The following is a 16,099-nucleotide window of genomic DNA, read 5'->3' on the forward strand; positions in this document are numbered from 1 at the left end:
AGTAACCATCAACCATAATATCTCGTGTTGATTTTCGAGGGAGGGATGAATATTCCTACAGGAAAGAGTCTTAAAGTCTCCTTCACCACCATATCCAAAGAGTTCAACTTTGATATGTCAGCTTCTTCCACCATTCTATCCATTCCTACTACAGTTTCAAGCTCGACTTGCAACTTCTTCATCACCTTCGGATCTCTCAAGAGTTCAGATAAAGCCCAATCGATGGTCGAAGCAGTGGTTTCGAATGAAGCAAAAATGATCTCTAATGCAGTACCTTTGATGTTGTGACGAGTGATCACAAAGTTTTGTTCATCATCATTCAAGGGTTGGTGCGTCGGTGAGAGTAATATGTCTACCAAGTCATCATTCTGCTTACCTCTTCGTTCATTAAAAGCTTGCTCATACTCCTTCAATATTTTCTCCAACACTCCATCAATTGCTTCACTGGTTTCCTTCAACTGTCGTGTTATTCCCTGACATTTATAGATTTGATATGGCAAACTAGAGATAATGAACTAAGAAACGTATGTTTTTGGGGCCAACAAGCATAATAACATGTGCGTTAATTTGTAATTCCAGTCACATATAAAATAAAACTTGTGTGTGTTTTTGTTATACCTGAAGATCAAAAGCTCCTAATGTAAGCACAAAATCTGCAAGATTATAAACACCACCCAATCTCATAACTAAAAATTTTCAAAAAAGTAGTTATTAAAATTGTAAAAATGCCACTTTTTGATTTTTTAAAATGAAATTGTCTGTTGCTAAATACTGTACCGAAATTGTTAATGGCATGATTACCTAAAAATGCTACTTTTTGATTTTGTGGAAAACTGATTGTTAACTGCTATATCAAACTTGTTAATAGTACTATAAAACTTGCTAACATTTTATTAAATTGTAAAAATTTTCAAAAAAATTATATCGGCAGCTGGAACTCCAGTGACGGCAAGTTACCTGAGCTCTGGCAACCCCGCCGCGAAACGGAGCTCCGCCAACCACGGTAGCTAGTGAGGGTATTTGGTTTTTTAAAAAACAATAAAAAAAAAAAGAGTAATATGGTCATTTCAGTAAATTTACATATTCCAAATTGATCACTTGTGTCTAAATTGGGATTTTACAAATTCAAATGACATTTTGGGATTCCAAGCTTAAGTATCATTTGTGGTCTTTTCCCAATAAAAACCCTCTTTCATATAATAATGCATTTTTTTACAAAGAAAAATATAATAAGGTTATAGCTATAACCTTCAGGAACAGAGGAACAGTAACAATTTGAAACCTACAAGCCATTAGAAATCAAAGCAATATGAAAATATTCTTGAATATTATTTCCTCGATCGATATATATGAAAGGCTAATCGTATGTATGTGCACAATATGAAAGCCCACATTCAAACCAGTTTGTCTCTACCATACTTTCTCAAATGGGTCAGTAGTCAAATTGAAAAGGAATACCAACAGCTCAAAAGTGGCAAAACAAGGTAGAAAGTTTATTTATATATAACCAAAAAAAATTCACAACACACACACATATAACAACACACACACACACACACACATATATAATTGGGGAGAACAGAGTAACGGTATACCATTGAAAGTTGATCAATAAATTAAAGGCCGCCTTAAAACAAAAACGATACGACTTCTTTTCTATATATATGTGTGCGTGTGTATATTACAGAAAGTGAGAACCGTAATATGTTCAGTGGGTTTTGATGAAATTAATGGCGGTCTGATGGAACAAAGTCTCAAGCTCTGCTTAACAGACACGTTATTTCACAATAATTTAAAAAAAAAAAAAAAAAACACCTGGTGTGCTAAATTCACCTCTTTTGCACTTCATATTCTTTCAAGTTTACAGCATTTTCATTCATCATAAACCCCAGAAGATAGGCGACGAGTTAACTCAACTAACAAATGCTTAGATCTTGGCAACGAGAAGCCAAATGATTCGGTCATGTCCAAGTCATCAGGCTTCATCCCAGGAGGAAGCTCCCAATTGAAGCATTGTACGAGTTGAGCTACCACCAGTTTAACTGTAGTTTGACCCAGTTGCATTCCAAGACATTTTCTGCGTCCCGAACCAAATGGTAGGAATTGAAAATCATGTCCTTGCAGATCTATGTTATTGTTCAAAAATCTTTCTGGATAAAACACATCAGCATTATCCGACCATATCTGAGGATTCCGTCCTAGTGCCCATAAGTTTACTAAGATTCGTGACTTTTTCTCTATGTAGTATTCACCAACCATAACATCCTTTGCTGATGCTCGAGGGATGAATGGTGTAACAGGATGGAGTCTGAAATTCTCCTTCATCACCAAGTTCAAGTAATTCAACTCTGATAAATCCATCTCTTCCACCATTCTGTTCACTCCAACCACAGTTTCCAGCTCATCTTGTAGATTCTTCATCACCCTTGGATTCCTCAAAAGTTCAGCTAAAGTCCACTCGACACTAATAGCAGAAGTCTCGTATGCCGCAGAAATCAAAGATAGCGTGTTGGCCTTGATGTCGTCTCGAGTAATTTGATGAGTTTGTTCGTCATCCATGGGTTGATGCATTAGCGAGAGTAGTATGTCTATAAAGTCTTCATTTTTCCCATCCTTCTGGGTTTTACGAGCTTGCTCGTGCTCCTTTATGAACTTCTCAAACAATTGGTCAAGTGCTTTGCTTATTTCCTTACATTGACGTCTTAGTCCCTGACACCGTAATCAGATTTGAGTATTTTCATTATACTCCCTCCCTCAGTTATTATAAGATCCACTTAACCATATTATGTGATTTTAAAAACTATTAAAATTAGTTAAAACTAATAAATATGTTAGAAATATATTTTTTTCTAAATATATCCTTATTTATAAGTGGGTGGGCGTGAGTAAAAGGAAAAAATAAGAGAGATTGTATGGAAAAAAGATAATGAGAGAGAGTATATTAATTAATCATAAAGTGGGTAAAAATGTATTTATTATTAAGACAAGTCTGAAAAGGATCTTATAAAGAGGAACAAAATATTTCAAAAAATTAAATCTTACAATAAAGACAAAAGGAGTATATATAAAGGACAATAGAATTTGGATCTTGATTTTCTCTTGCCGATTAACAGATACTCCTTCGGTTCTAAATATAAAACCCTTTTTGTAATGTAATTACACTACAAAAAGAGTTTTATATTTAGGACCGGATGAGTACATTATAGGAAGGAGGAGCACCCCTTATCCTCCTAGCTAGAAAGGTGCCAATAGCAGATTGGGAAGACCAATCGAACCCCACTCAATTCTAGAAATGCTAGTAGAGTTCCAAATTAGATGTAATAACTTAATTCAGTCAAATCCCTTCCTTTCAAATAAAAATAAAAACTTGCAATGAAAAAGCTATAAACAATCAAAGAAGATTCAGAAATGGCATCCTTAATTTGATGTATGAAATCATCAAATAGTTCGTGTTACCTGGAGATCGAATGCTTCTAAGCAAGGTACGATATCTGCAAGATTAAATGCTCCAGCTAATGTCAAAACTTCTGAAACGAGCCCCTTCAGATCAAACTGGTCATCGTTATTGCGTCCCAGTATAATCTTATAAACTACATCTTCTAAAAGCCCATGCACTTTCTCACTGATATCCACAACCCCACCCTTGGTAGCAGCATTCTCAAGTAATTTCACCAACATTCTTAACTCCTTCCTCCTAATATGACCAAACAACTCTTGATTTGAAGCATTAAAAAGGTGTTGGATGCTCAGTTTCTTCATGTCGCGCCAGTGTGGACCATAATCAGAAAAGACCACACCCTTGGAGCCGTAAAATAAGTATTCAGTGGCCTGAGTATGAGGACGATTTGCAAAAACAGGGTCATGGGTCTTGAGGAATAGTTCGGCTGCTTCAGGTGAAGAGACCACAATGGTTGGGATCTGTCCAAGCCGTAGGAACATGATGGGTCCATATTTGTTGGCCAGAGATTGAAGGCTGCGATGTGGTAGTGTGCCTAACTGGTGGGTGTTTCCGATGACAGGAAGGGCCAAAGGTCCTGGTAATGTATTATTATGAAAGTTCCAAAGGGAAATATTAATTCTGAGAAAGTAAGGTGAAAAGTTATCATCTCCCTAGATTTCAATTACAAAAACTGATAATGAACATTAAGTATAGTCATAACAAGACAAAGAGACGAATACCTGGAGGACGTTTCTTGTGTTTATTTGGACTCAAGAAGATAGTAAGAATGTAAATGAACATGAGAAGGAAGAGAGCAAAAATGGCTATTGTCGAAGGAATCATGTTTGTGTGTGGCGACTTCTCCGTGATTATTACTGAGAAGAAATGAAGAATGACTTTGGCTCTCTGGACGGTTTCATATATAATTACTTGGAGCATCATCAGTTAAAAAGGGAAAAGATCATTATTCTTGCTTCTGCTGCTTGCTTTTCTATACTTTCTTTCCCCTTTTTGTCATGTAGTAAGTCGGAACATGTCAAAGGATGATGAAGTTGATATTATCAGATGAAATTTCTACTAACGGTATTTTTGGGATTTAAATGCACACAGTACGTAATGATGTAATTGCCATATGAATGCTGCCACCCGTCATGATTGCACGAAGTTTGGCCAAAATATCTATCATGTCATGTCAGTTGTTCGCACATGCATGTGACACCGATCAGATCATTAATAACCAAAATTGGCTAACAGAGCGTTGGAGACTATCAAAAAATGCTTTTAAAATAGATTTTTCATAAATTAAAATAAATTTGATTTCTATCCAAACATCTCTTACAATTTACTTTCCACATAAGTCACTTTTTAAAAGATTTTTTTAATACAGTATAAGTTACTTGCAAAATAATTAATACTTATTTACAAATTTTATTTTTATAATTAATGTTTAAATGTGATTCTTATGTTTTTTCTCTTCCTCAAATTAAAAACCCCATCTAATAATGTAAATTAAGTTTGAAAAATTTTCAATTGAAAATATATTTAATAACTTGACTATTTGTTCTCCTGAATTAATTAGAAGTAACTTATGCTGCGAATCAGATGGAATATCAATTAATATTTACATCAATGGTCAAGCAACAATGAAATGTTTAGCAATTATGGTTGTAGGTTACAAACGTAGTAATATTTGAAGTTACCATTATACATTAATTAAACAACGTCAACACATTGAGAATTCCTAACATCAAAGTGAGCACCATATGTGCAAACCCAAACTACATTTCATGTAAAGACACGTACACGTAAACGAAGTACTTAACCAACATTAAAATTATTCATCATAAACTTTTGAGGCTATACGATGAGTTGGCACAGCCAACAATGGCTTGGCTCTCGCCATGGAGAAGCCAAATGTTTCAGTCATGTCCATGTCACAAGGCTTCATCCCACAAGGTAGCTCCCAATTAAAACAGTGAACGAGCTGGGCTATGGCCATTTTAACTATGGTCAGACCCAATTGGATCCCAGGACATTTTCTGCGACCCGACCCAAATGGTATAAGTTGAAAATGATTTCCTTGAAGGTCAACATTGCTTCTCAAAAACCTCTCTGGATAAAACATGTGTGCATCATCAGTCCATGTCTTAACATCTCGTCCTATTGCCCAATTATTCACCATGATTCGTGTGTTCTTCCGTATGTAGTAACCATCAACCATAATATCCCGTGTTGATTTTCGAGGGATGAATATTCCCGCGGGAAAGAGTCTTAAGGTCTCCTTCACCACCATATCCAAATAGTTCAACTTTGATATGTCAGCTTCTTCCACCATTCTATCCATTCCTACCACAGTTTCAAGCTCGTCTTGCAACTTCTTCATCACCCTCGGATCTCTCAAGAGTTCAGATAAAGCCCAATTGATGGTCGAAGCAGTGGTTTCGAATGAAGCAAAAATGATCTCTAATGCAGTACCTTTGATGTTGTGACGAGTGATCACAAGGTTTTGTTCATCATCATTCAAGGCTTGGTGCATCAGTGAGAGTAATATGTCTACGAAGTCATCATTCTGCTTACCTCTTCGTTCATTAAAAGCTTGCTCATGCTCCTTCAATATTTTCTCCAACACTTCATCAAGTGCTTCACTGGTTTCCTTCAACTGTCGTGTTATTCCCTGACATTCATAGATTTGAGATGACAAACTAGAGATAATGAACTAAGAAACGTATGTTTTTGGGGCCAACAACCATAATAACGTGTGTTAATTTGTAATTCCAGTCACATATAAAATAAAACTTGTGTGTTTTTTTTAATACCTGAAGATCAAAAGCTCCTAATGTAGGCACAAAATCTGCAAGATTAAAAGCTCCACCCAATCTCATAGCCTTGGAAACGAGGCCTTTCAAATCAAACTGGTCATCCCTATTTCGTCCCAATATCATCTTATAAACTATATCTTCAAGAAGCGTATTCACTTTCTCAGTAACATTCACAACTTCACCCACTGTAGCAGCATTCCCCATTGACTTGACCACCATTCTTACCTCCTCCCTCCTAAGAGGACCAAACAACTCTTGCTTTGAAGCACTTAAAAGGTGTAAAGTGCACAGTTTCTTCATGTTGCGCCAGTATGAGCCATACTCAGAAAAAGCCATGCCCTGGCTGCCATAGAAAATGTAATCAGTGGCTTGATTTTGAGGTCGGCTAGCGAAAGCAGGGTCGTGGGTCTTAAGGAATAGTTCAGCAGCTTCAGGAGAGGAAACCACAATGGCTTGGACCTGCCCCAGCCACAAGGACATGACGGGTCCGTATTTGTTGGCCAGAGATTGAAGGTTGCGATGTGGAAGTGTGCCCAACAAGTGCATGTTGCCAATAATGGGGAGAGCCAGAGGACCTATTGATGTATAGAAAGTGAAAGAGAAATATGAATACTGACTAAAATTAAAATTAATAATTCCAATGAGAAATACCTGGAGGACGTTTCCGAGCATCTTTACTGTGATTATTCCAACGCAAGAAGATAGAAAGAACGTAAATGAATGTCACAAGGAGGAATGCGGGAATGGCTACTGTTGAAAGAAACATGCTTAATTGATCTGTGATTTGCAATGGAGAAATGGAGGATCTGACGGGGTGATCAACACATACAGTATATAGAAAGTATATAATAGTGATTTATAGTGACTCAGCATTGGATCCTCTTTATTTTTGAGGAGCAATAATTGAATGCCCCATTTGCCTTTCCCACTACAGAGAAGATAGGATGGACCCACCTGAGATCTCATTCGGTGAAGTGCATTATATTTTTTTAAGGCTGAAGTGAGGTGCTTTCTCTCAAAAAGTTAATGGAGAAGGGAGAAAGCGTGTAACGCCGAAGGGGTAACGTCCCATCATTTTGAGACAAATGCTGAAATGATTTATCCATTTTATTTGTAAGATTTGTTTATTCTTCTGATGGAATCATCTGATCTTATCCCTACTTGATGTGATCTTGTTGGCACTCTAATTCCGAGAAGAGATCAACCCATCCCCCCAGGGGGTGCGGTGATCCAGAAATACTCTAAAAATTTAAACGGATAGGGATACTTAATAGGCCAGAATTCATAAAAACTTTTGTCAACCAAGAAATCAATCATGGAACTAATCAAAACTTGATAACAAGTTTATATGTCTAAAACTCTCACGAATCAGATGACAATATGTAGTTTTCTTAATTGTTCTTAAAATCCAAGCTCAGGTACAATGTAGGTATATTCCGCATCAGAAAATGCCAGAGAGAAGATTTGCGGCTGTGGAGATGGCAGCTCCAGTAATAGCACACTGCACAATCTGTTCATGAGAAGAATCATCCAATGTAAGTGCGAGTGCTGCCCCAGTGATGGCTCCCGCCACTGCACTGTTTTTCTGCATCAAACACATTTCATGATTATTCTGAATCATTTTGGTGAATTCCAGAAACAAAACAATCTGCAGCCAAGCTAAGGAAAATCTTCATGCCTGAAACAATGTGACATACTTAATTCTTGTCATTTGTTCATTTTAAATGTGGTCCATATAAAAAGGGCCCTTAGCTTTATTTATATGAGAGCTTGAAATTTTAGCGCAGTGGTAAAGCTCTTGATCCAAGCAAAGGCCCAGTAAATTAGCGACAAGAACATCGACTTTCCTTTTTTTTTTTTTTGGGAATAAAAAAAGCTGTGTTTTAAAGTCCAGTTGTGTTACCCAATCATGAGCTCCACGAGCCTCCTTCAGACCATATGTGAGACCTGAATACATTCCTGCAGCCAAACCTGCATGTTGGGAGGAGAATTTGTTAAGATTCAGAATAGCCCAGTCATCCGAGAGATAAACATCATAAGCATGGGAAACTCACAAATATAGATTTATCCGTTTCAAAAATATTATTTTACTCACAAATGAACACATGTATTCCTTTGTAATTTCAATGTTTATAGAAGAATGAAGTTTATTGTAGGTTAAGAAAGTCTATCATTACCCCATTGTAAGGACTCTTTTCCAGTATTTTTCACCTGATAAGAAGAATAAAGGAAACACTAAGTAGCAGGAATTCCATGATTAAAAAATTGACAGAAGAGTTAACTGTTTATAGTTAAGCTCAATTATATTTGAAAGTTCAATTTTAGAACATTAAGACAAAAATAAAAGGCCTTGAAATGGTCATGTGGCAAAACTTCAAAGTTTACGTGAAATCTCACCATGGCCTCAAGAGATTTACTGCTGGTCTCTCCTGCATTTACGAAACAAAGGTTCACTCAACATTGTTTTCAAACTTGTCAAAAGGAATATAAAATGACATCATATCACAAAAACAATATCTCCTCTCCTGTCTAAGATACCTCTGAGACCTGGAAGACGATTTTTATTGGCACCAGGTAGGACTTCTGGTGGTAGACCGTCATTGTTATCAAGCCCAGCACCTAAAAATCCATACAGACATGTAAATACTAAATTGTATCATCAAGTTTCCACTTACACATGCCTGTGCCCCCTGATAGAGTTTTGCATTAATCAGACCAAAAAATTTATAAATTCACCAAAATAGCTTAAGATGGACTCAATGCTTTCTTACATAGTTGTGATTAGATCACACAATGTAGATTTTCTCATACATCTAGTATTTTCTTTACCATTTTTCTTTCTTTAATCTCAATTCTCTCTGCTATTATGGATCATATAATAAAAGAAAAGTTTAATGAGGAATCATTAGCGAACCTTCAATGGTCATAAAGAAAGCTTCGCGGGACAGCGCTTGGACGGCTCCTATCTGGTAAACACACATCCACTACTATAAGCAAGAGTTTTACAGATGCTCGCTCGCGCACACGCGCACACAGAGCAAGAGTAAACTACACTAGCATTTTTCTTTTTTTGGGGCTTGAAGAGTTATAGCATTTGAGAACCATATTACATTGATTTATATCCTTAAAAGGCAATCATTATTATTTTATATAGTCCTCATGACATCAAGATCGGAATTCTTAGTTCAGAGAAATTGATTTCTAGTGGTCTCATGTTAGGGACCCTTCTGCATCTATACACCATTATCTTTCCCTTCCGGATAATACATTGAAGACTGAATCAACGAAATATGTTGCGCGACCTTAACGATAATTTACTCAAAGGGAAAGAAGTGGAGGTTACCCCTGCGGCTTTGACGAAGCTCTCAGCAATGCGATTGAGAAGAGGGTGGCCAAGGTCAAAGAAACCGCCTTTGTCAAAGCTTCGAAGCTCATCCAGCAAAGACCGTGTTTCCAAGTTACTGCTCATCTTGCTAAGCCTTCTTGATGTTCACAAGCGAAATTCTCTGACACCAGACAAAATGCTCTTGCCAGTACTCTTTGATCAGAGAAACAAGAAAGGGGAAAGAGTGTAAAAGGCTGGGGAAGATGAAGAAAAGAACGGACGACCAGGGCTCGCATTGAGGACGCGTGTGTTTGGGTAATAACACGTGGCTGTTCCAAAATGACGCTGATGCGAAATTCCCGATTACTCAGTTGCAACGGACTCGCCACATGTGCAACGGTCTCAGGGAAGTTGTCAAAATCTGCTGATCTGGATCCTTCTTTTGTTTTTTGCGCGTTTAAAGCAATACACAGCTGGCCTTTAATCTAACGTTTAATCAACTAATTAGAATAGAATTAAAAAAAAAACTAGTTAAATAATTTAAATAAATTAAAAATATTAATTAAATTAGTTAATTAATATTTTTTAACTAATAGAATTAATTTTAAAAAATTAATAAATATATCAAATAAATTTCACGTCAACTCTCAAATTAAATCTACTAAATTAAATGGGTATTATAATTTTTTAAAAGCATACAAGAAAGAAACGTTAATTTTAATAGAATAAATTATAATCTTTCCTCACTTCGCCATTGCCACGTTTCTGTTCCTCAAAAATGCAGTGCTCACTTTCACTCCCTTCCTTCCCTAGCTGCCTCTGCTCCCCCCATTTTCAGGTCAACCTCGTCTCCAACTCTGTTCCTCTCACTGCAGCTACGCCTTTAAATCTTCGATTCTGCGGTTTAAGGCGCGAGGCATTTGGTCTTACCTCGCTCAAACGCTACGATGCGCACCAGAGAATCCAGCTTTCTCGCTGTAGAGTTCCAAAGAAATTTTCTGCTGCCTGGTTCAACAATGGCAGTCCTCCAAAGTCATTCGATTACGATTTGTTGATTATTGGAGCTGGCGTTGGTGGCCACGGGGCGGCGCTTCATGCCGTTGACAAGGTACTCTGACTGTTTTGCATTAATTGATGCAGTGGCTGCACTGGTGATTGCCAATTGTGGTTTCAGTCGAAGTAGATAGTACATAATAATTAAACATACATTTCGAGTTTAAAGTTTGATTTGGCAATTATTAGATACATTTTTGTTCGTTGCTAATGTTTTGATGGAGTGCAGCTTGGATCACGTAGAACTATTTTAAATTCCTGTGTTAAATGACGTTCTGTGGAGTTGACATACGAGGAATTTTTATGTTGTTTTTGCTGTTAGTATTGGTTGAGCCATTTGTTTGATATAGAAAAATATATACATATATATATAGATATGTATATGTGAGTAACTTGGATGTGTATATAAGGGCGTTTTCCCAGAAACCTGGGTGTTTCCTACAATTTAAGGTCCTGTTTCTTCTATGTGATTTTTTCAGTACGAAATTTTTGTACCTGGATGCTTATTATTACTTTAGTGGATATAGTTAATTTGTGTCTTGTAAGGTAAAAGAAAGTGTGCCTTTTCTGCACTAGGCGTGCATAACAGGCAGTAAGAATATATGTCTTTAGATTTATGTCTCTGAGAGAATTAAAAATAACACAGTGACTGCAGGGCTTGAAAACAGCCATTGTAGAGGGAGATGCGATGGGAGGGACATGTGTAAACAGAGGTTGCGTTCCTTCTAAAGCTCTTTTGGCTGTAAGTGGACGTATGCGGGAACTACAAAATGATCATCACTTAAAGTCCCTGGGCTTGCAGGTGAGAAAATTTTCTAACGGAGTGTGTATTTATATTAAGCTCTGAAGCAATTGCTATGATTATTGCTGTAACAGGTAATACAAGAGGAGTAATACTAAAGATTCCTCATTGTGGTGAGAGATTTGGTCCCTTCGTTGATTTCCTTTTTGGGCTTTTTCTTATTTTAGGTTTCTGCTGCTGGATACGACAGACAAGCTGTTGCTGACCATGCTAGTAATCTTGCTTTGAAAATTCGTGGTAATATGACCGATTCATTAAAAGCGCTTGGAGTAGATATACTCACAGGTTTTGGAACCATTTTGGTAGGTGACATGTTATGATGTGTGGGAGAATGAACTATTTACTTACCATCAAAAGCTTAACTTTAGACTTTTGATCATGAAATTGGAAAGAAATTTGAAACATTTCCTTTTGCCATCTTGATGAATTGATGCAGGGACCTCATAAGGTGAGAGTTGGCTCTTCCAACAACATAGTAACAGCACAAGATATAATAATTGCAACTGGTTCGGTCCCTTACGTTCCTGAGGGCATTGAAGTTGATGGTACAAATCATCTTTTCTCTTCCACCTGAAAGAAACTGATATATTGCTCAATTTATTAGTTCGCTGGCCCTTTATATTTATCACGAGGAGCCCTTCTCAGACACCGTATGCCAAACAAAACTGTGATTTCTGCTTATATTCTTTATAAAAATATTAATGATTAATTACCTGCAGGGAAGACTGTGATTACCAGTGACCACGCACTCAAACTGGAGTTTGTTCCTGACTGGATAGCAATTATAGGAAGCGGTTATATTGGACTTGAATTTAGTGATGTGTATACAGCTCTTGGAAGTGAGGTATTTATGATACTCGATTGTGCCCTCCCCATTAGGTTATCTTCATGGGAAATAATTGCAAATGATTGATGATTGATTCTAGGTGTTATTTTTATGGCAAAAAATTTATTCCACCGTTGAAATGTATGCTTTTTTATAATATCTAATAATACAAGAAATATTGTTTTTCATTTGCGAAATGAAGCCATTGCAGAAGAAATATAGTAAGGAATGACGGGATTCTGCAGGTTACTTTTATCGAAGCTTTAGATCAACTTATGCCAGGACTTGATCCTGATATCAACAAGTTGGCTCAGAGGGTTCTCGTAACCCAGAGGAAAATTGACTATCATACTGGAGTTGTTGCATCCAAGGTAACCATACCTTTAGATGCTTGAATAAATATCTGCTGGATGGCTATTTTGACAAGCTGCATCCCTTTTTCCCCCTCTTTTCCTGCAGATCACTCCTGCTAGGGATGGAAATCTAGTCTTCATTGAACTCATTGATGCAAAAACCAAGGAACCAAAGGATACCTTGGAGGTAACTTGATTCTTGTAGTCTTAACAATACCGCTTGGTTTCAAATTTTCTACTTACAACAGAGGAAAATTCTAGAAATTGTTCAATGCTAAAACTAGACACGCATGTGTGAGCACTGTCACAGTATGAGGGGAAAAACAACCACTTACAAAATTACGTAGGTTCAATCTTTGCAATTACTTTCAGATGCTTTTATAGGACGCTTTCAATGCAGCGTATGATAAACTGAGTGCACGTAACTGAGAGAGGCAAGCAATTCAACTCCCACTGACTGATGCATAGGTTGGTTCTGCTCCTCAACCCCTCTCCCCTCATAGTAAAAATAATAGCAACGACAGCAACACTTTTGATGACGCAATTGGTCTTGCTAAGCTCAAGAGACTTGCGGCTTCCGTTTTCTTACCGGACCTAGTAATATTGTTTGAAGTCCCTTTTTTTTTTTTTTCCGTTTACAGTTCATAAACATCTATAGCACCAGGTCTTGCAAGTGTGAACAGTTTTCAGTCACAAAACACTGACAAATATTATCTTTATACCTTTTTGTCACGTATTCAAATTCATTGACTTGGACTCATCTCAAGTTATTATGTTACATTGCTTCAGGTGGATGCTGCACTAATAGCAACTGGAAGGGCTCCATTCACTAGCGGTCTTGGCTTAGAGAATGTATGTCTATCCAGTGGCTGCCAAGTGTAAATTTTTCCCCAAATGAAGTAATTGTATAATTGACATTTTTTTTTTCCAGATTAATGTTACAACTTATCGTGGTTTTGTTCCTGTGGATGAGCGGATGCGAGTAATTGATACATGTGGCAATCTGGTTTGTTTCAAAGTTCTCTCTTGCACAACCATACGTCGTTGGCTTAGATTTTTTGTTACTGAAATAAAATATGGAATGATAGGTCCCGCATTTGTATTGTATTGGTGATGCAAATGGCAAGTTGATGCTCGCTCATGCTGCCAGTGCACAAGGAATTTCAGGTAAGTGGAAAACTATAAATTACTAATATTGGAGTCTTTTGCTTCCATTTTTACGAATGAAAAATTTCTGACAGTGGTTGAACAAATCACCGGAAGAGATCATGTGCTCAATCACTTGAGTATTCCAGCCGCTTGTTTCACTCATCCTGAAATAAGCATGGTTGGATTGACGGAGGTACCATATATCTGAACCTTCTTGTGTCTTGTGCTTTATTCTCCACTGTATACCATTAACATTTTTTTAAAATTCTTTGATTTCACTCTGCAGTTAACCAATCCCTCTTCACTTCTGCTCTCCCAACCCTTTTTTTCTTTTTATATTCTAGTTATATTTTTAAATATCTCCTATTGGTCGTTCAATCAATGAACTCATGAATTGTGACCAAACATGTAAAATTTTCAGCCTAAAGCAAGGGAGAAAGCTGCAAAAGAGGGTTTTGAAGTGAGTGTCTCCAAAACAAGTTTTAAAGCTAACACGAAAGCCCTAGCAGAAAACGAAGGGGAGGGACTTGCCAAGGTTATATTTCTGCTTCTTTATCCTTCAAAGTTATTCATCCACAGGAGATTGTGAGTGTTGAGTGAATGAGTTCCTTGCATAATAGTTGCTGCGGGTGGTATGGGGAAGTTATTTGGGTTTGACAGCTGGGTCCCTGATTTACTTGTTCAATAACACTTTTATCCTCCCACTGATTGCATTTATTTACTTGGTAGTTGGTTCCCACAGCCTTTACGGGTTACTCTTTACACTGTTTTTCATACAGTTGATATACAGACCTGACACTGGAGAGATACTAGGAGTTCATATTTTCGGGCTGCATGCTGCGGATCTCATCCACGAAGCATCCAATGCAATAGCATCAGGGACACGTATTCAGGTAAAATTCTGTGTGCGCTTTGCGTTTCATTATAAACAACCGCTTGAGTTCAGCTGGCACTAAGTTTTTCTTTTCTCGTCCATGTTCGTCAAAAAATGTACTTTATTAGCAGACAAAGCAGTCCTTTTCTGTCAAGTAAATTTCACATTTTTGTGGTATAATACAGGACATAAAGTTTGCGGTCCATGCACATCCAACTCTGTCTGAGGTGGTTGACGAACTATTTAAATCAGCAAAGGTGAGCTTTCCAAAAGAACACCTTGAGATAATCATATTGAACAAAACCACTGCCGCCCACCGATTATTTTGATCTAGATGGTAAGATAGCCTGCTACGAGATAAGCATCGACATGTTAGTGGTTGTTCACTAAACTAGCAAACAACTTGGTCGTAGTTTTCTGTTTGATTTAAACTTGGGAGAATTACAATGCGGTTCAAAAAAAATTATTAAAAATCTCAATAACATTTAAATAGTCTTCTGAAACTTGTTTTGTAATTTATTTTCCTTCTCTAGAACCTTAATGTAACTCACCCTTTAAACTTCCTGGACAGAATAGTCAAAACGCTAACGAATGCACACAAACGTACAGGTAAACATAGCTACTTTATTTTGTTAGACGCATTAATATGTGCCCTCTTGAATTTCTGAGGCAGGTTAAAGAACAATCTTCCAGCCCGGCATGGGAACCAGTTGCTGTCTAGTCCTATGAGAGACCAGAGTGTAAGTTTTAGACTAAATTAGCTTGTATTATTGTGAGCTGCCAAGATTTTCCAATCATGTAAGTAGGAACTTCGAGGGGAGCCCGCCAACAGTCCAAAAATTGACGAGCGCAAACCATTTCTTGCATTTGCATTTATCGTTGTCAGATCTATTTTACATTCTTTCTTTCTTTTTCTTTTTTCTTTTTTTTTTTTTTTGTTTCTTTAGAATGAATTTTTTAGATGAAATGTGATACGGTGATCCAAAATTTAGATGGTTAAAAATATGTCCAAGTCACTTTCAATTTCTCTTCGATAAGCCACTACTGATTTTATTTCCGTACATTTATAAAAAATAATCGAGCGCACGAACGTTACGGCACACAAGAATTTCATACAAGTGGGAAACCAATTTGCAGCTACAATAGCACAAGAATTCCACATAAACTTATGCATATATTATCCTATATGTGGTCATTCTAATATTCAATCGAACCAGATTCCTCATTCAATTGCTTAACAAAGCTGGTGAAAACCATATTTTACAAACCGTAGGCTGGAATGAAAGCATGAAAATCTTAAATATAGTGTATCGGCTTGGCGTGAAAAGGCATGCTCTAACGATTAACAACAAAACATCTCTAAAAAAATATTTGGATAAAATTAAAACTATAATTTCAGAAGTGGTTGTATTATATATGAAATAACATGTAAAAGGAATTTATCTCGATTTGCTAAAAA

At 37.0% G+C, this 16,099-nt stretch overlaps 3 protein-coding genes across 3 annotated transcripts; all 3 read right to left on the minus strand.

Annotated features, from left to right (window-relative positions):
* Positions 1 to 8: 8 nt before the first annotated feature.
* LOC114748062 (cytochrome P450 CYP736A12-like) lies at positions 9 to 3,759 on the minus strand. The gene is made up of 5 exons (XM_028936416.1): positions 3,457 to 3,759; positions 1,888 to 2,709; positions 1,249 to 1,282; positions 619 to 686; positions 9 to 473 (listed from the first exon to the last, which is right to left on the minus strand). Exons 1-5 carry the CDS (start codon positions 3,757 to 3,759, stop codon positions 9 to 11), a joined length of 1,692 nt encoding a protein of 563 aa, XP_028792249.1.
* Positions 3,760 to 5,104: 1,345 nt separating this feature from the next.
* LOC114748063 (cytochrome P450 CYP736A12-like) lies at positions 5,105 to 7,024 on the minus strand. Its single transcript, XM_028936418.1, has 3 exons — positions 6,910 to 7,024; positions 6,256 to 6,833; positions 5,105 to 6,113 (listed from the first exon to the last, which is right to left on the minus strand). Exons 1-3 carry the CDS (start codon positions 7,022 to 7,024, stop codon positions 5,274 to 5,276), a joined length of 1,533 nt encoding a protein of 510 aa, XP_028792251.1. The 3' UTR covers positions 5,105 to 5,273.
* Positions 7,025 to 7,699: 675 nt separating this feature from the next.
* LOC114748064 (outer envelope pore protein 16-2, chloroplastic-like) lies at positions 7,700 to 13,364 on the minus strand. The gene is made up of 8 exons (XM_028936419.1): positions 13,351 to 13,364; positions 9,602 to 9,731; positions 9,173 to 9,224; positions 8,797 to 8,877; positions 8,656 to 8,687; positions 8,436 to 8,469; positions 8,162 to 8,229; positions 7,700 to 7,843 (listed from the first exon to the last, which is right to left on the minus strand). The coding sequence occupies exons 1-8, from the start codon at positions 13,362 to 13,364 to the stop codon at positions 7,700 to 7,702; spliced, it is 555 nt and encodes a 184-aa protein (XP_028792252.1).
* Between the last annotated feature and the right edge of the window lie 2,735 nt (positions 13,365 to 16,099).

The sequence above is a fragment of the Neltuma alba genome, unplaced genomic scaffold, assembly GCF_004799145.2.
Source record: "Neltuma alba isolate B1F8T4 unplaced genomic scaffold, ASM479914v2 tig00005601_pilon, whole genome shotgun sequence".
Taxonomy (NCBI): Eukaryota; Viridiplantae; Streptophyta; class Magnoliopsida; order Fabales; family Fabaceae; genus Neltuma; species Neltuma alba.

Bases quoted from the DNA above. Each gene is read 5' to 3' on its own strand.
- LOC114748062 (XM_028936416.1), bottom strand. From the start codon at position 3,759: ATGAAGAAACTGAGCATCCAACACCTTTTTAATGCTTCAAATCAAGAG. The intron at 2,710-3,456 runs GTAACACGAACT...TTACGGTGTCAG, and splicing joins TAGAAGCATTCGATCTCCAG to GGACTAAGACGTCAATGTAA. The intron at 687-1,248 runs GTTATAGCTATA...GAAAATTTTTAG, and splicing joins CTGTTCCTCTGTTCCTGAAG to TTATGAGATTGGGTGGTGTT.
- LOC114748063 (XM_028936418.1), bottom strand. From the start codon at position 7,024: ATGTTTCTTTCAACAGTAGCCATTCCCGCATTCCTCCTTGTGACATTC. The intron at 6,834-6,909 runs GTATTTCTCATT...ATACATCAATAG, and splicing joins TGCTCGGAAACGTCCTCCAG to GTCCTCTGGCTCTCCCCATT. The intron at 6,114-6,255 runs GTATTAAAAAAA...TATGAATGTCAG, and splicing joins TAGGAGCTTTTGATCTTCAG to GGAATAACACGACAGTTGAA.
- LOC114748064 (XM_028936419.1), bottom strand. The intron at 9,225-9,601 runs GTAACCTCCACT...TGTGTTTACCAG, and splicing joins GCTTCGTCAAAGCCGCAGGG to ATAGGAGCCGTCCAAGCGCT. The intron at 8,230-8,435 runs GTAATGATAGAC...CCCAACATGCAG, and splicing joins AAAAGAGTCCTTACAATGGG to GTTTGGCTGCAGGAATGTAT.